This window comes from Microcaecilia unicolor, chromosome 6 (genome assembly GCF_901765095.1).
Source record: "Microcaecilia unicolor chromosome 6, aMicUni1.1, whole genome shotgun sequence".
NCBI lineage: Eukaryota > Metazoa > Chordata > Amphibia > Gymnophiona > Siphonopidae > Microcaecilia > Microcaecilia unicolor.
Window position 1 is genome coordinate 249,287,210 of NC_044036.1, and position 26,805 is coordinate 249,314,014.

Genomic DNA, 26,805 nt, shown 5'->3' on the forward strand with positions numbered 1-26,805 from the left:
CTTTACTGGTCATATAGTTGTGTCAAACAAGAAAAGTGTTTCATCTGGGTTAATGATTTTCCCTGTAATCCAGCAGATGGTGGATTTACTACATTTTATACAAGCTGGTGCCATTTTAACCAGTCAGCTACTACCTTTAAACCCTTTAGGAGATGGGAGAAGTCCATTTTAATAGGTGAAATCCTTTCAAGTATGAGTATATCATTCATGTATTTTATTTTTGTTACATTTGTACCCCGCGCTTTCCCACTCATGGCAGGCTCAATGCGGCAGGCAATGGAGGGTTAAGTGACTTGCCCAGAGTCACAAGGAGCTGCCTATGCCGGGAATCGAACTCAGTTCCTCAGTTCCCCAGGACCAAAATCCTCCACCCTAACCACTAGGCCACTCCTCCACTCAGTAGTACACTCAGACCTAATTCATAAATTTTTTAAGTGGTCACCTCCATTTAGGCGTGCCCTGATTTTGTGCATTGAGATCCTATTCTATAATGGTCCAGATTCCATTGTAGAATATTACAGCCTGGAATAGGCACCAGCCATAGACCTGGCATAACTGCGGGCATGATAGTGTACAGTATTCTGTAAAGTGTACGTGTAAATGGTAGCACTGCCCATGTGCATGCCACCCCCCACCCCCACCCCTTGCATTACATGCCATGCCACTTCAACATACCGTTGCACAACAATGCTTAGGTGTTTTGTTGCCACTTAAATGTGTAAGTGTACATTTACCCACAAAAATATTGGTATTCTGCATTTTTATACACTCAAGTGGCACGTAATTGTGGGTCCCTAGTTACAGAGTTGCCCTTCATTGGTCCAAGATTTAGCTGTGTAGCAACACTACAGGACATCCTCTTCCGAGCTGTCATATACTTTCTAGGGAGTATACTTGTGCCACACTTCTGGAAAATTGTAAACTCTCGTAGGTTATCTGCTTGACTGTCTGGATAACCTTGTCTGGATCTATTCAGCAAGTTATTGCACTGTATCCTATAAATTGTTCAATCTAGGAGGGATTACAAGAATATTTGGGAATGTAATTGCTAGTAGGAGTGCTTCAATTCTAGGTACAGCATAGGGACAATTTTTGAGAAACCTTGGATCATAAGGACTGTTTCCTTGGCAAAATGCTAACCTGCTCACTGCGTGCGCATTTGTGTGCTGCCAAGATATTTTATCTAATCAAGATGCCCTTATTAAGAATCTCTGAACCTAGCGTTAGGGAGTCAGTAACTAATGATGATTGCACTATAGTTGCAAGAATATTTGAACCTGAGGTTTTATGGGCCTTTTTTTAAACAGAAATCCATGAACATTGCCAAAGTGCAGTACATAATAATAAAATATTGCCTTCATAAGTTTGACCATCCTTAGTTTCTCCACTTGTATTTAGTCTGGTTGGTTTTTTGATTATATTGATCTGTGCTCCACAGATTTTCTGTATATAGTTGGTGAAAGTTGTATTGTTTACTTTAGTGGTTCTTAACCTTTTTTTTTTTTTGTTCCAACATCCCTTTATTCAAGCAATGAGACCCTCAAATCCCCTTCCTAAACGACATATCTACTAGTGACTTCTGACAGCTACATCTGCTGCTGTTAGCCACTAACTGCTAACATGTCAGTAAAATTACAGCTCGGGTTTTCTGGCATTGAAAGTTTTACTCTTGAGCCATTTTCTCCCGTGGCAGTAGGCCTAAGCACTGGCCTCAAGTTGAGTGGCATCTGCAGCACATGTGTTAGTCGCGGCTGGCTTATGGAGGCTCCAGCAGACACCACTAGGTGTTGCTAATGTTGTAGGAGGTGCCCTCTTCATCAGGTCACTGTGCCTCTTGCCAGACAGGTTTGCCTGAGTTGGGGGACCATGGCAATATTTTCATTGGTAATGAGAAGTTAATTGTGCCTTAAGAAACAGAAATTTTATTACCACAATTATTCCCATCTGAAGCATGGGAAATTAACACAGCCCTGCCATTGGAGGGACGCAGGCAGCCCGTTCAGCTACCATTGCAACCATTGCAGCTTCTCAATTCAGGCCAGTCTGGTGAAATTTCTTTTTCTTTGGAGGATTTAGCAGTTTCTGCTACTTTATTTTAACCAGAATTTGTTCTCCTTATGCATAAGGTTTTTTTGTTTTTTACTGAAACACTCTCAGGGAAGGGAGAGGGTTAATTATGGAGACACTGTTTTCTACAAAGGGAATTTTGGAGCTTCCACAGGTGCTGTGGAAGAATCTGTAATTTTGAGTGTTCTTTTCTCTATCTGGGGTTTCTTTACTTTCTTGAGTGTTGTACACTGTGGAACAATTGAAAGAAGGAGAAACCAGCTGTAACTCTTATTTAGAAAAGATCTCCCTGCAATTATAGGTAACTTTTTAGTAGGTTTTAGAATTACCTGCTTCACCTTCTTAAGACATGGTTCCTGTGCATTAGGCTATTCGGGTCTTGATTTCTGCTGAATGGAATTTTCTAGAAGCTGGTTTAAATGTTGGAACAGCTATGGCTGTTTTAAGAAAATCTAAAGCAGCCCGAGGTACATGTCTTGGTAACAGAAGACTTCCATTCTGGTTGAAAGTGGCACTGTATCAAAAGATTTGCAGGACAAAAAGATTCAATCTTTTCTTAATACTTCTAAGTCTCAGAAATAGCATTAGAAGCTGCGGTGTGCAGTGCCTATGTCTCAAGGACTTCTCTTTGGTCAGTTTAGAAGTCTGGCTTCAGCTAGACCTGATGAATTGAATCCTTCTAGGTTAACTCTTCTTTGAAGTTCAGCCTAGCTTATGTAGATGATGCTATTATCTCATTCACACCTCTGCCAGGGGGGTATGCCCATAGTAAATGATGGCAGATAAAGACCCGAACGGTCCATTCAGTCTGCCTAGCAGTCACACTCATTATCTAGTCATGATTAAACCAACAATGAATGTGATATAAAACACTTGATCAGTATCTTTCTTTGGCATTTCTGGGACATAGACTGTAGAAGTCTGCCCTGCCCTGTCCTTAGGTTCCAACCACTGAAGTTGCTATGGTAGCCCACTCCAGCCCATCCAAATCCACCCTGTCATCTGTGGGACACAGACCATAGTAGTATGCTCAGCACTGTCCTAATGCTCCAAATTACTGGAGTTTCCATTGAAGCCCTCTCCAGCCCATCCTAAACCAGATTGCCACATACAGGACTCAAACCATGCAAGCCTGCCCAGCACAGGCCTTAGTTTTTCACAGCTGGAGTCGCACTCGACATGCAAACGCACATGCAACCATTTAAGTTTTGTTAGTTAAACCATTCATTCTCTAATTAGAGATCATCTGTGTTCCTCCCACGCCTTTTTGAATTCCATCACCATTTTATTCTCCACCACCTCCCTCGGGAGAACATTCCAAGCATCAACCACCCTCTCCGTGAAAACGAATTTCCTGGCATGACTCCTGAGACTTACCACCCAGCAACCTCAATCATGTCCTCTAGTTTTACCGTTTCCCCTTCTCTGGAAGAGATTTGTTTTTATATTAATATCTTTCAAGTATTTAAACAACTGTATCATGTTGCCCCTGTCCCTCCTGTCCTCTAGGATATACATATTCAGGTCTTTCAGTCTCTTCTCATACGTCTTTTGGCACAAGACCCATACCATTTTTGTTGCCTTCCTCTGGACCACTTTTACATCATTAGCAAAATACAGCCTCCAAAACTGAACACAATACTCCTAAGTGGGGCTTCACCAGCAACTTGTACAGGGACATCAATACCATTGGGATTAGCATTACAAAACCTTTAACACCTTGCTCCCCTACCAAAAACAACAAAATTATAAACCATATGAATCATTCCATACTAAAATTGTGCTATAATAGCAATGCACACAAGTAAGTTAAAATATTATAAAAACAATCTGTAAAAAACTGCTAACAAAGATAGCTTTATGTTTAAATCTGTTTATTGGTATAAAATAGAAAACAAGAACCATACAGATTACATCCGCCAATACTTGAACCACCACCCAAAGTGTTAAAAGGATGTCAACAAGTAACCTGTACTTAGTATTTCAATCCCCATTCCACTATCCTCCCTATTCCCTTAACAACCCCTCTGGTTAGTGAGAGTGCCCAGGCATATGTAAAAAAAAAAAAAAAAGAAAGGGGGGGGGGGGTGGGAAGTGGGGAGGAAATTAGTGCAATGGATGTAATAACTTTGATAAGTTTAGCAGTTCAACAGTCTGCTACGTGCCTGATGGGATAGAGTCTATCAAAATGGCTCCCATGTAGCTATAAATCTGTTACCTTTTTGTACTATCTAAGTCAGAAATTCCAAGTCTGTCCATACTCAGTTGTTCAAACATATACAGTTTCCAACGTTGTAGGTTAGGAGGGGAGGTCTGAAGCCATACACATAATATGGTCTTAATTCCAAATGTCACAGTGTAGTGGAGGAATGAACGAAACCCTCTAGTGGCAGGCATCCCTCCCTCTAATTGACCAAACAACAACACTGGTCTAACAGTCACTGATTGTTTCCACCATCTTGAGATCATTTTCATTAAGGATTCCCAGAAAAATCAGACAGGCTTGCAATGCCAAAACATGTGTCCCAAACGCGCTCTTTCCATTCCACATTTAGGGCATTTTCCATCTCTAGAGATCTCAGCTTGCCTCGCACGATGTGGAGAAATGAATAGTCTCATGATAAACTTATATAATGTCTCTTTGTGTTGAATCGAGGTCGTTTGCTTATGTATATAAACAATGGAATCTTGCACTATAGTATAGGTGACCGTTTCCAAATGCAGGGACCAAACAGACGCCAGTTCTTTGTATGGGATGTCTGGAGTATTGTCTTGTAGATATCTGTGGTGAAAAGATAGTGGCACTCCCTGTGTTCCTCCCAAAGCGAGTGCTTCTGACAGCACCTCCTGAACATCTTCAGTTAAGTCAGTCCATTGAAGTGAGTCAACATAGTGTTTTAATTGCATATGAGCAAAAAAGTGGTTTTGAGGTAAGTCATGTGACCTCTGTACCTCTGAGAAAGATTTCAACCTTCCTTCTTCACTTACCACATTATACAAATATCTCAGACCTTTCCTCCCCCATACTGAAAACATCCCTCCATTCAATGATGGTGGGAATGCTGGATTTCCCATAATGGAAAGAAATGGGGTCACCGATGACGAAAAGCCAAAGTGATGACATAGCCAACTCCATGCTTTACGTGCCGCCCTGAACACAGGGAAAGCCTTAAAAATTCCAAGAGGTAATGGTTTTGTTGTATGTATAATATGGCTAAGGTGTATTGGTTGTATAAGTCCACCCTCTAAAGATGTGGCTGAGCACTTCTCCACCCCATGGAGCCAATCATTTATATGTCTCAATAATCCCATCCCTTTGTGCTTTTTTGGTGTTTGAATAATCTCCAAAGATAACCATGGCTTTTTCCCTTTCCACAAAAATATCTGTACCAATCTATAGAACTGTCTCAGATCTCTGGTCTGTAGGTGTATAATCAACAAGGTATTATTATCATATTAATAAGATGTATGCGTCCCCAGAGGGAGATAGGATACGCTGTCCAAATCTGCAATTGTCTAGATGTATCAGACAACAGAGACTGTATATTTGCACGATACAGCCTGGACAGATCCACCGGTAAATAAATGCCTAGATATTTAAGATTTGCGTGTGTCCACTGTAGAGGAAATTCCCCTCTCCATCTCACTCTCACCTCCTCTACGCTAGGGAGAGCTTTGGATTTCTCCAAATTTAAAGTGAAGCCAGAGAACCGCCCAAATATATGTATCACTTTAAGCAATCGTGTTAATGAGGTCTCAGGTTCTGCTAATGTTAAAGACAGATCATCAGCAAAAGCCAGTACTTTTATTTCTTGACCTGCCATTTTCACTCCCTTAATGGAATCGTTCAGGCTGATCCTACGAATCAGTGGTTTTATACAGAGTACAAAAAGTAATGGGGAGAGGGGGCAGCCTTGGCGTGTACCCCTCTGCAGTGTTGTGCTGGTAAATGTTTAACAGGCTCTCTCCCCGGTCCACCTCTGCGCCCCCCCCCCCCCCACCTCTGCGCCCCTCGTCCACCTCTGCCCCCCCCCCCCCCAAAAAATTGCTGAGCTGGGGAGAGAGCCTGGGGGGGGGGGGCGCAATGCATTACTCTCTCCAGGAAAAAAAGAATTATATGATCCCAGGTTCCAATCTATTTCATGTTTTAATGTGGGATAAAATGCCATAAATAAGTACATAAATATAAACTTTTAATGTTGAGCACCTGATTCTCAAAGTGGACATATTCCAAATACTAAAATGAAAATAAAATGATTTTTTCTACCTTTGTTGTCTGGTGACGTAGTTTTTCTGATCATGCTGGCCCAGTATCTGATTCTGCTGCTATCTATCCTCTTAACTCCGTTTCCAGGGCTTGCTTTCCATTTATTTCTTTACTTCCTCAGCAACCCTCCAGACCGGTCAAGACGCTTGGGTTATGCATGCCTACCAGCAGAGGGAGACTGAGAACACTAACTTCAAACTGAGTACATATAACCTGTGCTAGCCCTCTATCTCCAGTATTTTCTCAGTCTCAGCAGAGGGTAGACATGCAGCCTGTGCAGCTTGTCCGGTCTGGTAGGATCTTGTGAGACTAGTTAATTTTTCCTGATTTTCTGGGGATAAGTTGGTGATACAGTTCTTCCCTGTGCCTGGAACGCTGTAGTGTGCAAGGGGTTGGTAGGTCCGGTGGGGCCTGCCATTGTCCCCTCTGGGGTGTCACACCCGGGTGGCCGGGTCCTTCCCCCCGACTGGCTCTCCCGTTTTGGCCAGAGTTGTGCCTCGGCTGCAGTGTTAATCCTGCAGCCTTGAGTGCCATTCAGATTCTAGCAGCAGGGCTCAAATAAAGTTTAAAAAAAAAAAAAAAAAACTCCTCGTGTGGAGGACTGCAGGAGCTGCACTCCGGGGTCTCCGGAGTTGTTCAGCCGGTCTGGGAGAGCTGAGTCAGTATTCAGCGCCGGTGAGTGTTGGTTTTCTTTCTTTTAACTTCGCCGGTTGCAATCAGCTGTTTTTTGTTTAGACGCGAGTATGTCGGGGAAGTTCCTTCGTTGCCGGCTGTGCGCGCGTCGGGGTGTTGACGCGGCTGGCGGTTCCTGCCGGTTTTGTGGAGAGCCCAAGGCCCCATCCCTCGCGCCACCGGTGTTAGCTGCGGAGGCTCCTTCGGCGGGATCACAGGAGAGTTGTGCGGCTCAGGTTGGCGCTTCAGCGGCGGTCCCGATTTTGGCGGGAACCGCCGCCATCTTGGATTTGGGTCTTTTGGGCGCTGAGACGGTCGTGGGGCCGCAGCCCCTCCCGATTTCGAGTCCCGCTGGGGGGGAGGCCTCAGGCAGCATGGGGTTCCCTCCTGAGTTTGTTTGGAGTTTGTTTCAGGCTTGGAAAGCGGGCCCATCGGGTGCGGAGTCCCTTAGTCCTAAGTTGGGGGGGGGGCTATCGCTAAAAGACCACGTGTGGAGTGCTCTGAAGATGTAGAGGTCTTTTCTCCTCCGGATTCTGAGGGTGATTTTAGCCCCCTGGAAGAGGAGGAGGGGTCGGTGGCAGGGCAGGATGGGGACCTGTCCTTGCCTGGGGAAGACCCCTCGGTGGTTAGGATTTTTCACAGGGATGAATTAGCGGACCTCATTGAGCAGGTGTCTGCCACTTTAAGGTTTGATCCGGCGGCAGCTCCCATTGGGGATGGGAAGCAGGTGGATCCTTTGGTCAAGGGGATCAGGCGGGTCTCTCGCTCTTTCCCTATGAATGCGGACTTGAGAGATATGATCACGCAGGAGTGGCATTCGCCGGAGGCTCAGTGTAAGGTGGCTCGAGCTATGACTAAGCTCTATCCTCTTCCTCAGGAGGACAGAGACTCCCTCAGGCCCCCGACTGTGGATGCCGTGGTTACGGCAGTGACTAAGGCTACTGCTATTCCAGTGGATGGGGGGGCCGCGTTGCGGGACCCTCAGGATAGGAAATTGGAGACCTTCCTAAAGCGCAGTTTTGATCTGTCGGCCTTGGCGCTGCAAGCGTCTGTTTGTGGAGGTCTAGTGGCTCGGGCTTGTTTTCGCTGGGCTGAGAGGCTCCTGGATAGTCTGCAGGCTGATAGGGCTTCTCTTGTTCAAGATCTGGCCAAGTTGGAGATGGGGTCGTCGTTCTTAGCGGATGCGCTGTACGATTTGTTGAGGGCCTCGGCTAAGAACATGACCTTTGCGGTGGCGGCTCGGCGGGCCCTGTGGTTACGGGGCTGGGTGGCCGATGCCGCCTCCAAGACTAAACTTTGTTCCCTCCCTTTTAGAGGCTCTTTGCTTTTCGGGGAGGAATTGGATAAGTTGGTGAAGGGTCTTGGTGATGCTAAGGCCCCTCGGCTTCCTGAGCTTCGCCCCAAGGTGTCTAAGGGGGCAGCAGGGCGGGGGCGCTTTCAGGAGGCTCGGCGGTATCGGCCCGGTAGGTCCTCTGGGGGGACTAGGGGTCGGTTTTTCCAGAGAACCCAGTCCTTTCGAGGTGGCCGTCGCGGGGGGCGAGGCTCCTCTTCGGGAGCGTCCGGTACGTCCCGTGTGTCTCAATGATGGTTTGGGGACCCAGCCTTTGGTTCGCGTGGGGGCTCGCTTACGCTTGTTTTACCAGAGGTGGGTCCAGATCACGTCAGACCAGTAGGTACTGCAGATAGTGCGAGAAGGGTACGCCCTAGAATTCGACAGTCCCCTCTCCGACTTCTTTCTCGTGTCTCCCTGTCATTCAAGATGCAAGGCAAGAGCAGTACGGGCCACTCTGTCGCGTCTAATCGGGTAGGGGCGGTGGTGCCTGTTCCCAGGTTAGAAAGAGGTACGGGCTGTTACTCCATTTACTTCGTGGTGCCCAAGAAGGAAGAGGGGGCCTTCCGGCCCATTTTAGACCTCAAGAAGGTCAATGCGGCCCTAAAGGTTCCCTCCTTTCGGATGGAGACGTTACGCTCAGTTATTGTAGCGGTGCAAGAAGGAGAGTTTCTGACGTCTCTAGATCTGACAGAGGCTTACTTACACATTCCCATTCTAGAGGCGCACCAGCGTTTTCTTCGCTTTGTGGTCTTAGGGAGGCATTTTCAGTTTTGTGCGCTGCCTTTCGGCCTGGCGACTGCGCCTCGCACCTTCTCCAAGGTGATGGTGGTGGTGGCGGCGGCGCTGCGCTTGCAGGGCATTTTGGTTCATCCGTATCTGGACGACTGGTTGATTCGGGCCAAATCAAGGTCAGAGAGCGAGGAGGCTACCGGTCGTGTGGTGACCTTCTTACAGTCGCTCGGTTGGGTGGTCAATCTGGCAAAGTGTCACCTGGTGCCTTCCCAGTCTCTGGAGTATCTGGGAGTTCGCTTCGACACGAAGAAGGGCCGGGTGTTCTTGACAGCTTCTCGCATCTCCAAGCTACAGGGGCAGATCCGGCGGCTCCGAGCGCAGAGAGCGCCTTCGGCTCGGGCGTATCTGCAGGTGTTGGGTCTGATGGCAGCAACAATAGAGGTGGTCCCTTGGGCCAGGGCCCATATGAGAGAATTACAGAGAGCTTTGTTGACTCGTTGGTCTCCTCAGTCTCAGGACCTGGAGGAGAGTTTCCCTCTGCCGAGGGTTGCCCTTCGCAGCCTTCGCTGGTGGCTCCACGCTCCGAATCTAGCGAAGGGCATGCCGCTGGACACTCCCAGTTGGACGGTGCTGACCACGGATGCGAGTCTCTCGGGCTGGGGAGCGCATTGCCTGGGTCAGGTAGCTCAAGGACGTTGGACGTTGGAGGAAGCATCTTGGTCCATCAATCGCCTGGAGACTCGAGCAATTCGTTTGGCTCTTCGGTCCTTTCACACCCTGTTAGTAGGCAAGGCAGTCAGGGTGCTTTCCGACAATGCCACGGCCGTCGCATATGTAAATCGGCAGGGGGGAACGAAGAGCCAAGCGTTAGCTGTGGAGGCGGCGGAGTTAATGTTCTGGGCAGAAGCTCATCTTCAGGGTCTCTCGGCGGGCCACGTGGCAGGGGTGGACAACGTGAGCGCGGATTTTCTAAGCAGACACACGTTAGACCCCGGGGAGTGGTCCCTCCATCCCTCAGTGTTCAATCGACTGGTGTTGGAATGGGGTCGGCCGGGGCTGGATCTCATGGCATCGGCCGACAACGCTCAGGTCCCTCGCTTCTTCAGTCGTCGAAGAGATCCTCGGGCCGAGGGCATCGACGCGTTAGTGCTCCCGTGGCCGACTCTACAGTTGCTCTATGTATTTCCGCCATGGCCGCTGGTGGGCCGCGTGGTGCAGCGGATCGGGCGCCATGCAGGTCTAGTGGTTCTGATTGCGCCCAATTGGCCTCGACGTCCGTGGTACGGAGACCTAGTTCGGTTATTAGTGCAGGCTCCGATGCCGTTGGGGCCCAGGGTGAGATTGGTTCAGGGGCCGATCGAGATGGCCGACCCGGCTCCATTCTTGCTTACGGCCTGGCTCTTGAGAGGCTCAGATTAAGGAAGAAAGGTTTTCAGCCAGGGTAATTGATACCATGTTGCGTTCTCGTAAGAGGTCTACTTCTTTGGCTTATGTGCGGGTGTGGCGCATTTTTGAGAACTGGTGTCAAGAGCGGGATTATGTTCCTCTACGCGTGTCGATCGCGGAAGTTTTGGAGTTCCTGCAGGATGGTCTTGACAGGGGGCTCTCGCTCTCTTCCCTGAAAGTGCAGGTTTCAGCGTTGTCTTGTTTCCGTGGAAAGATTCAGGGAATTTCCTTGGCGGCTTCGCCGGACGTGGGGCGGTTCTTGAAAGCTGTCAAGTTGCTTCGTCCGCCTCGTCGGCCGACGGTGCCGCCTTGGGATTTGAATTTGGTCTTGGAGGCTCTGGTAGGCCCTCCGTTTGAACCGTTGGCTTCCATCTCGTGTAAAGATCTTACTTTAAAGACAGTGTTTCTGGTGGCCATTACTTCGGCGCGTAGAATTTCGGAGCTACAGGCTTTGTCTTGTAGAGAGCCTTTTCTCTCCTTGGCTAAGGAGAAAGTGACTTTGCGGACAGTTCCTTCATTTGTCCCTAAGGTGGTATCCTCCTTTCATGTAAATCAGGTGATCTCGTTACCAGTGTTGGGGGATAGGTCTGGTGATCTCTCTCAACGTCGTTTGGCTAAGTTGGATGTTCGACGCATCTTGCGGTCGTATTTGAGCAGAACGCAGGATTTCCGAGCGTCGGATCGGTTGTTCATTTTGTTTGGAGGTCCCAGAAAGGGGGAAGCGGCTTCCAAGGCTGCTCTGGCTAGATGGTTGAAGGAGACTATTGCCTCGGCGTATTTGTTGAGGCGTCGGACAGTTCCCTCGGTATTGAAGGCACACTCTACTCGGGGGGTAGCCGCTTCTTGGGCGGAAAGCAGTTTTATTCCTCCGCAGGACATTTGCAAGGCGGCGGCGTGGTCGTCCATTCATTCTTTTGTAAAGCATTATAGAATTGATGTGCAGGCAAAAGAGGATGCTCGGTTTGGAGCGGCTGTGTTGTCTTCTGCTTTTCGTGGGTCCCACCCTTAATGTGTCTACTGCTTTGGTACTTCCCAAGCGTCTTGACCGGTCTGGAGGGTTGCTGAGGAAGGTGAAATTAGGCCTTACCTGCTAATTTTCTTTCCTCTAGACCCTCCAGACCGGTCAAGAGCCCGCCCTGTTTCTTATCAGAAGTATTTTTCAGCCGTGTCAATTATCAGAAGTATTTTGAGCCGTGTTCTGCTATGTCTGTTCATTTTATATTCAGTATGGTCGGAGAACTTTCTTTGACTCTAATATTCTGCAGAGTGGGACGCCTGGGCGTTTCATCTGTTTAAGCACACTGTTGGTGTTTGACTATTAGTTTTCCAGGTACAGGGGTTCTATTAGTTTTCAGAGTTACTGTTCCAGGGATTTGTTTTCTCTGCTTTGCTAAGTGTATACTGGAGATAGAGGGCTAGCACAGGTTATATGTACTCAGTTTGAAGTTAGTGTTCTCAGTCTCCCTCTGCTGGTAGGCATGCATAACCCAAGCGTCTTGACCGGTCTGGAGGGTCTAGAGGAAAGAAAATTAGCAGGTAAGGCCTAATTTCACCTTTCCTCCTTTCTTCTTCATTTCTTGCTCTGCATCCGTAAGTAAAAGCTGGGTCCTCCGCAGACTTGACTGTCCAGTGGATCCACCTTCTGCCTATTTTCTCCATCCATGTGCAGTTTTTCTCCCCTCTTCCTTTTCCCTATTCTCATCTCCTTCCTCTCCCTTTCCTCTCCTCCATCCATGTCCAGCATTTTTCCTCTCCACCCTCCATCCATGTCCAGCATTTCTCCTCTCTCCCCTCCATTCATGTTCATCTAACTTCCTCTCTCTTCCCTCCCCTCCATCCATGTCCAGCATTTCTTCTTTCTCCCTTCCCCTCCATCCATGTGCATCTCCTTCCTGTCTTTATTTATTTATTTATTTGTTGCATTTGTACCCCACATTTTCCCACCTATTTGCAGGCTCAATGTGGCTTACATAGCACCGTGAGGTGTTAACCACCTCCGGTGATGAAACAAATACAGAGTGATGTTATAGAGAATGAGATACATGTGTTACAGATACATTAGAGAATCAAGAGAAGAGTTATGTAATGTTCATTGCAAGTTTTGGTTTCGTTGTGTTGCTGAGTTCAGGCACTTAAGTTCCCTTCCCTTTCCTCCATCCATGTCCAACAATTCTCCTCTCTCCCCTGCCCTCCCCTCCATCCACCCATGTCCAGCAACCCTCCTCTCTCCCCTGCCCTCCCCTCCATCCACCCATGTCCAGCAACTCTCCTCTCCTCTCCCCTTCCCTCCATCCATCCATCCATCCATATACAGCGGTTCTCTTCTCTCCCCTGCCCCCCTCTATCCATCCATACCAGCAATTCTCTTCTCTCCCCTGCCCCCTCCATCTATCCATACCCAGCAATTCTCTTCTCTCCTCTGCCTCCCTCCCTCCATCCATCCATACCCAGCGATTCTCCTTTCTCCCCTGCCCCCCCTCCATCCATCCATACCCAGCGATTCTCTTTTCTATCCTGCCCCCTCCATCCATCCATACCCAGCGATTCTCCTTTCTCCCCTGCTTCCCCCTCCATCCATCCATACCCAGCGATTCTCTTCTCTCCCCTGCCCCCCTCCATCCATCCATGTCCAGCAATTCTCTTCTCTCCCCTGCCCCCCTCCATGCATCCATCCATGTCCAGCGATCCTCAGCAGCTTAGCCGAAATTGGGTGGTGGAGCAGGTGGGGGAAGAGGGGTTGGTGGTTGGGAGGTGAGGATAGTGGAGGGCAGACTTATACGGTCTGTGCCAGAGCCGGTGATGGGAGGCGGGACTGGTGGTTGGGAGGCGGGAAATACTGCTGGGCAGACTTGTACGGTCTATGCCCTGAAAAAGGCAGGTACAAATCAAGGTAAGGATACACATTTGAGTTTATCTTGTTGGGCAGACTGGATGGACTGTGCAGGTCTTTTTCTGCCGTCATCTACTATGTTACTATGTTACCCTGCCCTCCTCCATCCATCCATCCATACCCAGCGATTCTCTTTTCTAACCTGCCCCCCTCCATCCACCCATACCCAGTGATTCTCTTCTCTCCCCTTCCCCCCTCCATCCATCCATACCCAGCAATTCTCTTCTCTTCCCTGCCCCCCTCCATCCATCCATGTCCAGCGATTCTCTCTCCCCTGCCCTCCCGCTCCCATCCATGTCCAGCGATTCTCCTTCGCCCCATCCTCCCCTCCCATTCATATCCACCTGTCCGCCCTCTTCTCCCCCCCCCCCCCAGCATCCCCCTTTTTCTTCCTGCCACAGTGCCACCCTGCGTAGTTTAAATCTTTTTTATTACCTCCATCGAAGTAGCCACATCATTGAAAGCCCTGCCCATTTCTAGCCTTCCCTTCGTGAGTTCGTTCCCTCAAAGTCCCGCCCTCGCGGAAAGAGGAAATGATGTCAGAAGGCGGGACTCTGAGGGAACGAACTCTCAAATGGAAGGCTAGAGGCGGGCAGGGCTTTCAATGACGCGGCCGCTTCGACGGAGGTAATAAAAAAGATTTAAACCCCCCCAGGGCGGCGCGGGGCAGGCGCAGGCAAACGAGGGCTGTGGGAGGTGAGGTAAGCGGGGTAAGCATGGCTTGTGGCGCCCTCCTGCCATGCTTACCTTGTTTACCGGAGCTGGCTCGCCGTGCAGAACAACCAGCTCGCAAGATCTTTAAAATTTTAACAACGGGCTCTTGCAAGCCAGTGTGAGCCGGCTCCAGCAAACCACTGGTTTACACCCCAACACAAATAACAAAAATCTTGATATACAGATTCAGCACACAAATCCTGATACCATGCTCCATCCTCAACCACTCAACCCATTGCATCCCTGCCCAATACAGACACCCAAATTCTGTCACCCCAAAATGGATCAGCTCCTGATACGCCAACTGAGATGTTCTTTTTTGGGGAGACAGAAACCATAACACACCTACACAGGTACACATTAATCTCCCTCATCTTTTCCCCACAGAATCTGACAAAATCTGACACTTCAACATAAATGCATAAACCCTGGCACACTTTCTGAACACGGGCACCTCTTCTTTTAAAGACTGCTAAATATGCATGTATTACATGTAATCAATAAAACATTTGCCAGCTATCTTTATCCACTAGCCCTTCAAACACCTAAAACTTCAATATAGGAATTTTCTTTCTACAGCAGTGCAATCCTGGCCTCACAGATCATAATATGTAAAATAGACATCAAAAGAAATAGAAGTCAGTGAGAGCAGGAAACAACAGGTACTTGTGGGAAGCAAATCGGAAGGAAAATTTTGCACAGAGCCCCAATCCTATTTGGGACAAACTTTCCCTACACATCTCTCTTGCACCAAGAAAGAGGGAGCCCCACCTATCTTGCTATTTTCCCATATTGGAGGGAGCCAGACAGATTTCTAGGGCCATAATTTCTGGAGATGGGCTTGCATCATCAGAGTGCCACTGATCACCCTCCCCCCAGGATGGCCATTATAAATATTCCCTAATCTGCATGGCCTCAACCATGCAACAGTATCTGAGGCACTGGAGGGTCTATTTAGCCTCTGCCCAGGCAGGCAGGGAATGAGTGCAAAACCCTGAACCAGCAGCCCAGCTGGATCTGTAAACAGTAAACACCTTTGCCCTTCCTGCAGTCTGGTCCGACTCCCTGCTGCTCCGCTTGCACAGGCTACCTACTTTTGCATCAGCTGCTTGCCCTCCCATCCTGGGCTTGGTTCAGGGCTGTAAAACTAGGCAAGCAAAGGGGAGGCATTCCCATGCACTTAAGAGGATCGCTGCACACACAAAACCCATCATGGGGGGGGGGGGGGGGGACACGAATCAGGGAACTCAGTGCTGACTTCCTCTCTATTCTAGTCTGATTCTCTCTCTCTTCTTACCTCTCACTTTCTCTCTCCTCCCTTCCCTCCTGTGGTTTCTCCGAGAGTGAAGCTGCAGATGGAGGTAGGACACATCAGGCTCCTTCCATCTGCTCCAAATCTTTCCTTCTACTGGGTCTTTCCCACGTGCAACAGAAGTTGCAACAGAGGGAAGGACCCGGAGCTGGCTGGAGAGAGCCTGTTGCAATCACTGCAGACAGAGCTGGGTCCCCGTTTTAACAACTGGCTCACAAAATTTTGGAAAAGATGATAACCGGCTCTTGCGAGCTGGTGCGAGCCAGCTCCAGCATACCACTGCCCCTCTGTATGGGAAATGTCAGTGTACGCTCTCCATTTACCAAAATTTGAGCCTTGGGTTGATGATAGTGTTTTTTTTTGTTTTTGTTACATTTGTACCCCGCGCTTTCCCACTCATGGCAGGCTCAATGTGGCTTACATGGGGCAATGGAGGGTTAAGTGACTTGCCAAGAGTCACAAGGAGCTGCCTGTGCCTGAAGTGGGAATTGAACTCAGTTCCCCAGGACCAAAACCACCCACCAATACCCACCCTTGCCAATATGTACATGTATTCCCATCTCACTTTATCAAACGCTGTGTCTAGGCTAACTGCCATTATGGGCTGACCTGTTTTTTACTAGTAGACATTGCCATCAAGATTTTCCTAACATTTTGTACTGATTGCCTTTCACAAAACCAGCCTGTTCATCCCCTATCAAAGTGGGTAATTGCGTTGCCAATCGGTTTGCCAACAACTTGGCCAATAATTTTATATTTATTTATTTAATACATTTATACCCCACATTTTCCCACTAGTTGTAGGCTCAATGTGGCTTACACAGAACCATAGGGTACACAGTTCAAAAAAGCACAACTAAACAAAGTGATAATAGGTATATATGTATCATATAAACAACAAAGAACAACAAGGGTAATACAAGGTAATAGGGTCCATGAATATTGCTGAATCCAGGAAGAAGTAAGATTAGGTTGAGTTTGGGAAGTAAGCCTTCTTTAACAGGATGGTCTTCAATAATTTTCTGAAATTTAAATAGTTCTGAGTTAATTTTAAGGATTGGGGTAAAGCATTCCATAGTTGTGTACCTATGAAGGAGAAGTTGGAGGCATAGGTAGATTTGTATTTAAGGTCAATTCAGTGAGTGATATCGGTCAGTAGGAATCTGCTACATCTTTAGGTTTTCCTGGTTTTGGCAACATTATTTATTTATTTAGATTTTTTTTGCTCACACCTTTTTCAGTAGTAGCTCAAGGTGAGTTACATTCAGGTACTCTGGATATTTCTCTGTCCCCTGAGGCAAGGGAGGGTTAAGTGACTTGTCCAAGCTCACAAGGAGCAGCAGTGGGATTTGAACCGGCCACCTCTGGATTGCAAGACCGGTGCTCTACTAGGCCACTCCTCCACTCTTAAAGCAGTGTTTGCGTGAGGAGGTAGTTCTTTTGACTCTACCACTGATTGAAAACAGGCCAAAAGGGGTTTCAACAATGATAATTGCAATATTTTATAAAAGGCTTCAGAGAACCCATCTACTCCAGGGGCCGCCAATGGGCGCAAGGACTTAAGGGCCGACTGTAGCTCCTGCGCCTTCAGCGGGGCATTCAACAATTCCTCCCCGGTTGGTGACAACTTTGGAAGATTCAACTGGTCTAGAAATTCTTGTATAGAGGAGGCATTTACAGTATGCTTCTCCCAATAAAGAGATTGTAAATGATTTTGAAAAATTGATTGTATGCGTTTACTCCTATTGGTCAATCCCCCCTTCGGATCCTTCAATACTGATACAGTCCTTGTGCCTCTCCAATTTTTGATCAGCCTAGCAAGTAAACGACCAGGCTTATTACCAAAATGATAAAAGTTTAAAACGGTGATAAATCAAGCTTTTATTAGTTTGTTCATGGATATAACTATTTAAAGCCACCTGAATGGTTACCAAGTTATCTTTATTGGCCGTTCTGTGGTCTTGTGCATAAAGCTGTTGTGCCTTTTTCAATTGTCTTTCGAGCCTCACAATTTCAGCTGCTACTTGTTTCTTCCTGTGACTTGTATGCGCTATTATTTTGCTCCTCAGCATGGCCTTAGCAGCCTCTCAGAACAACTGCATCTCATCTATGTGCCCTGAGTTATGTGAACAGTATTCATCCCACTCCCCTTGCAAGTATTTCTGGAAATCTCTAGAGTGAAGTAGATAGGAAGGGAACCTCCAACTTACATAAGTACATAAGTGTTGCCATACTGGGAAAGACCAAAGGTCCATCAAGCCCAGCATCCTGTTTCCAGCAGTGGCCAATCCAGGTCACAAATACCTGGCAAGATCCCAAAAAAGTACCAAACATTTTATACTGCTTATCCCAGACATAGTGGATTTTCTCCAAGTCCATTTAATAACGGTCTATAGACTTTTACTTTAGGAAGCCGTCCAAACTTTTTTAAAACTCCGCTAAGCTAACCGCCTTTACCACATTCTCTGGCAACGAATTTCCAGAGTTTAATTACACGTTGAGTGAAGAAAGATTTTCTCAGATTCGTTTTAAATTTACTACATTGTAGCTTCATCGCATGCCCCCTAGTCCTAGTATTTTTGGAAAGCGTAAACACACTTCACATCTACCCGTTCAACTCCACTCATTATTTTATAGACCTCTATCATATCTCCCCTCAGCCGCCTTTTCTCCAAGCTGAAGAGCCCTAGCCGCTTTAGCCTTTCCTCATAGGGAAGTCGTCCCATCCCCTATATCATTTTCGTCGCCTGTTCTCTAGGTCCTCTAACTTCTTTGCGTGTCCTTTGATGCACTGCTCAAGTGCTGCTACCAAGACGGAAGTGTGCAGGGCCTGGTCCTCCAAGGACGCCACTCTAGCCTTCACCTCCCCCGTCCTTCGTGTTGTGCCTGCCAAAAGTGTTTCCAGACCCGACAAATGTACCATAACCTGACTGAACATAGGTTCTAGTGCTTTTCCTACTGCTTTTGTGATCTGTTCTAGTTGCACTTCCGTGAACAACAGTGCTGGCAATGGAGGGTCCTCTGCTTCTCTTCTGCTTGTCTTTGCGCTTTACTGGCCATATCTCCCTGAGGTGCACTTACAGTGGTGGAAATAAGTATTTGATCCCTTGCTGATTTTGTAAGTTTGCCCACTGACAAAGACATGAGCAGCCCATAATTGAAGGGTAGGTTATTGGTAACAGTGAGAGATAGCACATCACAAATTAAATCCGGAAAATCACATTGTGGAAAGTATATGAATTTATTTGCATTCTGCAGAGGGAAATAAGTATTTAATCCCTCTGGCAAACAAGACCTAATACTTGGTGGCAAAACCCTTGTTGGCAAGCACAGCGGTCAGACGTCTTCTGTAGTTGATGATGAGGTTTGCACACATGTCAGGAGGAATTTTGGTCCACTCCTCTTTGCAGATCATCTCTAAATCATTAAGAGTTCTGGGCTGTCGCTTGGCAACTCGCAGCTTCAGCTCCCTCCATAAGTTTTCAATGGGATTAAGGTCTGGTGACTGGCTAGGCCACTCCATGACCCTAATGTGCTTCTTCCTGAGCCACTCCTTTGTTGCCTTGGCTGTATGTTTTGGGTCATTGTCGTGCTGGAAGACCCAGCCACGACCCATTTTTAAGGCCCTGGCGGAGGGAAGGAGGTTGTCACTCAGAATTGTACGGTACATGGCCCCATCCATTCTCCCATTGATGCGGTGAAGTAGTCCTGTGCCCTTAGCAGAGAAACACCCCCAAAACATAACATTTCCACCTCCATGCTTGACAGTGGGGACGGTGTTCTTTGGGTCATAGGCAGCATTTCTCTTCCTCCAAACACGGCGAGTTGAGTTCATGCCAAAGAGCTCAATTTTTGTCTCATCTGACCACAGCACCTTCTCCCAATCACTCTCGGCATCATCCAGGTGTTCACTGGCAAACTTCAGACGGGCCGTCACATGTGCCTTCCGGAGCAGGGGGACCTTGCGGGCACTGCAGGATTGCAATCCGTTATGTCGTAATGTGTTACCAATGGTTTTCGTGGTGACAGTGGTCCCAGCTGCCTTGAGATCATTGACAAGTTCCCCCCTTGTAGTTGTAGGCTGATTTCTAACCTTCCTCATGATCAAGGATACCCCACGAGGTGAGATTTTGCGTGGAGCCCCAGATCTTTGTCGATTGACAGTCATTTTGTACTTCTTCCATTTTCTTACTATGGCACCAACAGTTGTCTCCTTCTCGCCCAGCGTCTTACTGATGGTTTTGTAGCCCATTCCAGCCTTGTGCAGGTGTATGATCTTGTCCCTGACATCCTTAGACAGCTCCTTGCTCTTGGCCATTTTGTAGAGGTTAGAGTCTGACTGATTCACTGAGTCTGTGGACAGGTGTCTTTCATACAGGTGACCATTGCCGACAGCTGTCTGTCATGCAGGTAACGAGTTGATTTGGAGCATCTACCTGGTCTGTAGGGGCCAGATCTCTTACTGGTTGGTGGGGGATCAAATACTTATTTCCCTCTGCAGAATGCAAATAAATTCATATACTTTCCACAATGTGATTTTCCGGATTTAATTTGTGATGTGCTATCTCTCACTGTTACCAATAACCTACCCTTCAATTATGGGCTGCTCATGTCTTTGTCAGTGGGCAAACTTACAAAATCAGCAAGGGATCAAATACTTATTTCCACCACTGTAAATATCTGTCCATGTGTTCAGGAAGCGATCACAAAAGATTTCCAGCGCTCTCAGTGAAAGAATCTTAGGGAAAGAAATAGTTTTTAGTTGCAGAGGGTTCCCAGAGAGGAAAGCGCGTCCTTATCCCCACATGGCATCACATGATCGCCAAAGATAGCCTTATTATAAAATTAATTCAAACCTGGTACTGCGCTCAGTGCTGCACAAAGGTACGCACTAAGGTACATGCCTTCGGCATTGCGCCGCATGGTGTGGCACCGCAGTTTTAAACTTCCTGCGGCACCTAATGATGGAGTTAGAGGGCAGAGCTTGCTCCCACGCCCAGCAGCAGATGACAGGAGGGTGTAGTGGGCGGTGTGTGCTCCCATGCCTCAATGAAGATGGAAAAGTTAGCGATCTTTGAAAGTTGATAGTCAACGCACAGTACAGAGCCAATTTCCACACTGCTTAAGAGAGCTGTTGTACTTGACTGCAAGTAATAAAAACAAAGGACAGCAGAGCCATGGTTTTAAACTTCCCACAGCATCTGATGATGGAGTTAGAGGGCGGAGCTTGCTCCCACACCCAGCACCAGATGACAGGAGGGTGTAGTGGATGGAGTGTGTTCCCACACCACAACGGAGATGGAAAAGTTAGTGGTCCTGGAAGGTTAGAGCACACAATGCAGAGTCAATTTCCATACTGCTTAAGAGAACAGATAGTAAAAACAAAGGACAGCAGAGCCATCATTTTAAACTTCCAACGGCATCTGACGATAGAGTTAGAGTGCGGAGCTTGCTCCCACGCCCAGCATCAGATGACAAGAGGGTATAGTGGGCGGAGTGTACTCACACGCCACAATGGATATGGAAAAGTTAGTGGTCCTAGAAAATCAGTAGTCAACGCACAGTGCAGAGCCAATTTCCACACTGTTCAAAAGAGCTCTTGAACTTAGCTGCAGATAGTAACCATGTCGTCTCAGATTATATAACCTATTGGATTCTAGGAAATTCATAACCTTTCTTTCAGAAATGCTTCCATTACTTTTCCAGTAACCACAGTGAGGCTTACTGGCCTATAGTTTCCAGCTTATTCTCTGTCACCACTTTTGTGAAGAGGGACCATAACTACTCTTCTCTAATCCCATGGAACCTCTCTTGTCTCCAAGGACTTATTAAATAAATCTTTGAGGATCTGTCAGAACCTCCCTGAGCTCCCTCAGTATTCTGGGATGGATCCCTTTGGTTGTCAAGCAGATAGTAGCCAAATGGGTCAACCATCCTTAGATCTCATGGCAATCCAAAGTACCTCACAGTGTCAGTTGAAGAAAAGAGTATGAATCCAAGGACCTCAGTGCTGTGCTACAGACATGGCCTCATTAGGATCCTCCAGTATGTGTTTCTTCCTCTTAATTATAGGCCATGTAGTTCAGAAAATAGTGTCTCACCTGGTTAAAGTGATCCTAGTAACTGCACATTGACTCATAAGACCCTGATTTATGGATCTTATCCAACTCCAGATAGATCAGCCATTCATACTCTCACAGAAAAGGGGCCTTCTTCGTTAGGGGCAAATGAAACCAGAAGACCTGGCACCCTTCTCTCTTACAGCTTGGCTCTTGAGCGGTCTTGTCTAAAATGGCAAGGTTACTCAGAAGAAGTCATTGCTATTCTGCCACAAGTGAGGAAGTTCTCTACTTTGATGGCTTATACCAGAGTCTGGAGACTGAGAAATGGAGGCCGAGAAAGGTGAGAATGCTCTTCGAGAGCAGTATGACTCACTGTCGAAGAGCAATCTCATCTTTCTCAGCCTCCATTGTTCACATCTTGTCCTTTCTCCAAGAAGGTTTTCAAGAAGATTTAGCATTGAACTTCCTCAAAGTTCAAGTAGCAGCTTTATTCTTTTTTAGAGGTGGACTAGAAAGATCATGTATAGCGGTTCACCCAGATGTGGTCTGCTTTCTTAAAGGAGTTTCTCACATTTCATCCTTTTCTGGAGTGGAATCTTAATCGAGTTTTGAAAGCCCTGCGGTAAATGCCTTTTTTGCCCCTTTGAAAGGTAAGCTTGAAAGACCTTACTCTGTAGTCAATATTTCTAATAGCTGTTTCTTCAGCTAGGAGGATTTCAGAACTTCAGGTATTGTCTTATAGAGATCCGTTTCTCCAGTTTCAGAGGCAGAAGTCACTATAGCCAGCCACTATAGTGCATTGGTTGAAAGAAGCACTTTCTTCAGTGTATTTGTTAGCAGGAAAGCATTCTACTCAGTCTATTAGAACTCATTCTGCTAAGGGGCATGGCAACCTTGTGGGTGGAAGTTAGGACAGTATCTCCGCAAGACAAATGTAAAGCATCTACCTTTGTGAGCCATTAATGTCTGGATGTGGCAGCGAGAGCAGAAGCAGTCTTTGGAGCTGCAGTTGTACAGACAGGGATTACAGGTCCCATCCAATTTAAGGATTGCTTTGCTACATTCCACACGTAATGGACTGATCTAGTATAGATGATAAAGAAGGAGAAATTAGGTCTTACTTGTTAATTTCTTTTCCTTTAATTCAACCAGACCAGTCCACAAGCCTTCCCTTCTGTAATTCTGTTTTACTATCAATTTACCCTTGCACAGTTCATTCCAAGAAGCAAGTTTCTTGACATTTTAAATGTTTGTTCATTCCTTCATTGCATGTTGTCTTTGTTACTAAAAGTTATTTGATTAGGAAAATTCAACAAAAGGAGTAACAGTCATGTTGTCTGCTTAGATATTCAGAGTACTGGAGAGCTAAGGCTGCACGGTACTTTTATAGGGCAGAGCTCAAAGCTCATGTTCTCTCTCTCCATCTCAATCTTCTGGTCAACAGGCATAAAAGCCATACATTCTGGACTGGTTTGATTGAGTTAAAAGAAAGAAAATTAGCAGGTAAGAACTAATTTCTCCTTTCTGCCCCATTCAAGGTGCAGACATCACTTGTTAAAAATTCCTGATTTACTGGTAAGAAGGGATATTGGTCTTTAATATTAAGAGTCTGAACTGTGCAAACTCCAGTGTGGTGTGGTTGAATCTCATCTGTTGTCTTCTAATCTTATAGGATTCTGAAGGCTCCACATGTTTACATTTGGCTGCCAAGAAGGGGCACTATGACGTTGTTCAGTATCTTCTCTCAAATGGACAAGTAGACGTCAACTGTCAGGTATCAGATTTTCTAAGGTGGTTTTTTGTTGACTGAAGAAGGTAGTTGGTTAAGACAGACTTTTTGGACATTAATATAGTTCTCTTCAGGAATCCTCTCACATTCAGTGGAAAGAGAAATGATATATCAAAGTTATCAACAATAGTCCCGGGCATGACCTAAAGGTAAGAGACCACATGCTGGAAATCACAGGTAGAAACTGTTGCCTGGATTGTAGTGTTGCAGGGCAAAACCAGAACATGTGGTCCAAGGTAGCACCATTCTATTGGCATTTAGGACAGAGGTCTGACAACTGCAATGTAGCCCTGTCATGCCTGTACCTTTCCCTTCTGGGGGAAGATGTACAGGCATATTATAAATTTGTACTGCATTTCCCAAAGTGTAATATCAGTGATAACTGACTCTGGTTAAACATGGTTTGAGCTACCCTCCCCCCAGGATTTCACTGTGTAATTCCGGCTCTCAAATTTGGGCCACAGTGTCATAATCAACAGAGGCTAGCAGGCTTTGCAAATATTTATGGCACCTTCATTTGAGAGTCCAAATTATGGGCAGTAGTAAGTGTTTCTAGACTCTAAACTAGATAATGTTGAGTTGCATGTAATCTAATTTATCTTTTAGTTCTAATTTATATTCTTCCTGTAATGTCTGAACATTTTTAATTTTTCCTGTGTCTAACACATGATCAGATAGTGTATTCCCCTAGCCTCCCATATGCGGAAAGTTTTATTTGTGGAGCCAGGGGAAAACTTGAGGTAAAATGGGTTTTCAGTGGTAAATAGTGAAGTTGCTTACACACCCACCTCCAGGTTGCTCAAAGAGGCTTAAGCATTGGATAATCTTTCTGAACTGACGAGGTATATTTGGCCAGTTGCTTGCTACCAATAGCTAAAGTGTTCTGATGGAGATAAGTTTGCCTCAGTGAGGGAAACAGAAAAATCTGAGCTGCCCCTAAACAGTCAAATATTTAATATTCAAAACGCTGAGGCCCCCTTGTTCTCTTGGAATCATAGCTGTTGATAAAGAAAGATGAGCCTTCTTTCCTTGCCATAGATATTTCCTCAGTGTCTTCTGCAGTGTTTTCTCATCTCTCCTAGTAAGGTATGTGGTAAAATTTGGAATTTGTATAACCGACGAGGGGCAATCATATTATTATGGTAGATATGCCTGCCTAAACTGCAGTCTCTCTTTAGTATCTGACAGTAATGGCTGACCATTAAGAGTGTATAAAGAAGATAAGTTGATAGGTATCCAAACCCACAAATATTTTATAAAGGTCTCAAGCCACCTCAGCAGGAAGTTTCCCACACAGGTCTCTTTCATAGATGCCTGTACAGGGCCATGGATTTCTGCAGGTTTATTTTAAAACCCAGTAGAGATCCCAAGTCTGCCAACAACAACAGCACATTTTGGAGAGAATGCTGGAAGTCATCCGTGAATGCAAGTGTTTTAATTGAGATAGGTCCCACCCGAACCTCTACTTCTTCAGCTCCTCTGGACAAGCAATATAGGGTCTTTTTTGCCTTCCCCAATGCTCTCTCCAATGTTGTTATGTTGGAGTAGAGGAGTAGCCAAGTGGTTAGTGCAGCGGACTTGGAACCTGGGGAACTGGATTTGATTCCCACTTCAACTCCTTGTGATTCTGGGCAAGTCACTTAACCCTCCATTGCCCCAGGTACAAATAAATACTTATATATAATTGTAAACCACTTTGAATATAGTTGCAAAAACCACATTCCCTTTCACTTTTAGATATTAGTGTAACATTAAAGGGGATCATCTTAGTGGGGTGCATTATGAATACAGTATGCTTCCTGTTTTTTAAGTAGGTATTTTTGGAACTCTTGATCTTGAGTCAAATAAGAAGGACACCTCCAGGTTCTTGCCTTCTCATACATTGTGTCAGGTGCTAGCTCTATCAATATGAGCTCATGGTCAAAACTCTGGGTAGGCCCTATAACAGTTGAGGTTATTGAAGGAAAGAATGTTAGAGAAGCTAGAATATAATCTACTAGTAAAAAAGGCCCGTTTCCGAAACCAATGAAACAGGTGCTAGCATGTGGTTTTTTTTGTGTGTGTGTATATGTGTCACAGAGTTATTTTGTATGTGTGTGTGTGTGTGTGAGTGTGTGTGTGAGGGTGGGGTGTGTGTGCAGGTTGTTGATGTGTGTCTTTTTTTTTTTGTTTGTTTTTTTTGCTTGGGGGTTGGGGGATGTGCTGTGCTATGCTGGCAAAGTGGGATGGATTGGTGTGTGGCTTTGAGGGTGTGTGTCTGTTGTATTGTGTGTGTGTGGTTTTGTCTGTCAAGGAGGTTTGTGGAGGAGTGTCTTTCTGTTGGTGAAATGTAAATGTGGTTGTAGGGGGGTGGATTGTTTTTTCTGGGTTTTTTTTTTGTGTTGTGCTGAGGCAGCAGTGTTTTTTTAGATGGGCGGAAGGTAGAGGAGCACGTTCTTGGTCTGTCGGTATTTTTTGGCCGTTTCGGGGCTGCTGTAGGGGAACACTGGAAGAGAAATGTGCTGTGGGAAGCAGCGCCGTCTTTTTCCGTTGGGCTGGGGTTCTGGGCAACCTGGAGGTGGGAGACGGCTTGCCTGAGGACGGGGATGGTTGTTTTAAGTTGGCGGAAGGGAGAGGAGCACGGTCTCGGGCCATCGGGTGGTGATCCGGTATGTTCGGTCCATTTCAGGCCGGCTGCAGGGGAATGCTGGAACATGCGCTGCGGGAAGCTGCGCAGTCTTTTTCCGGGTGCTCGGGGAATCCCCGAGGTGGGAGACGGCTTGCCTGAGGCTGGGGATGGTTGGGCACGGCCGCTTTGGCAAAAGGGGAAGAGGAAGGGGGTGGGGAGTTACCTGTAGCTGCGTGAGAAAACGGGCATTCTTTGTTTTGTATTATTAGTTTGCATTTCTGTTGAAGAAAGAGTGGATGCCTTTTGAATGATGGAGGTGGTGCGTCGGTGTGCGGTTGTTTCGTTAGTTTGGCAGCCAGTCTCCAGCGATTCCTAGGCAGGGAAGGAGTAGGGAAACACGCTCCGTGTGTTTCCCTACTCCTCCCCCTTCCTTGGTCGCTGTTTGCTGCTGGCTGGGTCGCGGGTAATCCTTCCAGCTGGGCCGCAGCTTGTCCTGTTCGCCCACGTCCCAGATGGTGACGGGCACGTTGTTTTCCGGCTCCTCTGACTCCATGTCAAGCGATCCCAAATATAGTCTTTTCTATGGGCCCTCTGGCACTCTTCAGTACTGGCATTAGGCATTTAAAAATTTCTCTTTCCCCCCCCCCCCCCCCCCCCCCCCCGGTCTATTTTTGCACATACCCACAGCAGGAATATTCTTCTCTCGTTCCAGCGGTGGTTCTGTGCTCTCCGTGCTGCACAGATAATGAGCCATTCTGCTGGGGAATGCTCCTCCCTTATTGTCACGTAGTTTCCTCTGATTGGTCCGTCTTACGTTGCCTAGTGTTGCCTGGGAACGGTGTTGTGATGGTCCTTTGTGTTTCAGAATGTTGAGGGTGTTTTTTCTGATTGGTCCGTCATGCGAGGGCGGGGC

The 26,805-nt window shown here is 46.8% G+C and overlaps 1 protein-coding gene across 11 annotated transcripts in view; it reads left to right on the plus strand.

Annotated features, from left to right (window-relative positions):
* The window catches only part of EHMT1 (euchromatic histone lysine methyltransferase 1), a 698,071-nt gene that overhangs the window by 484,696 nt on the left and 186,570 nt on the right, over positions 1 to 26,805 (plus strand). For all 11 annotated transcript variants that reach the window (XM_030207091.1, XM_030207089.1, XM_030207095.1 and 8 more), the window contains one exon: positions 23,168 to 23,269. In XM_030207091.1, coding sequence (XP_030062951.1) covers positions 23,168 to 23,269 — 102 coding nt within the window. The remainder of the gene's footprint in view (positions 1 to 23,167; positions 23,270 to 26,805) is intronic.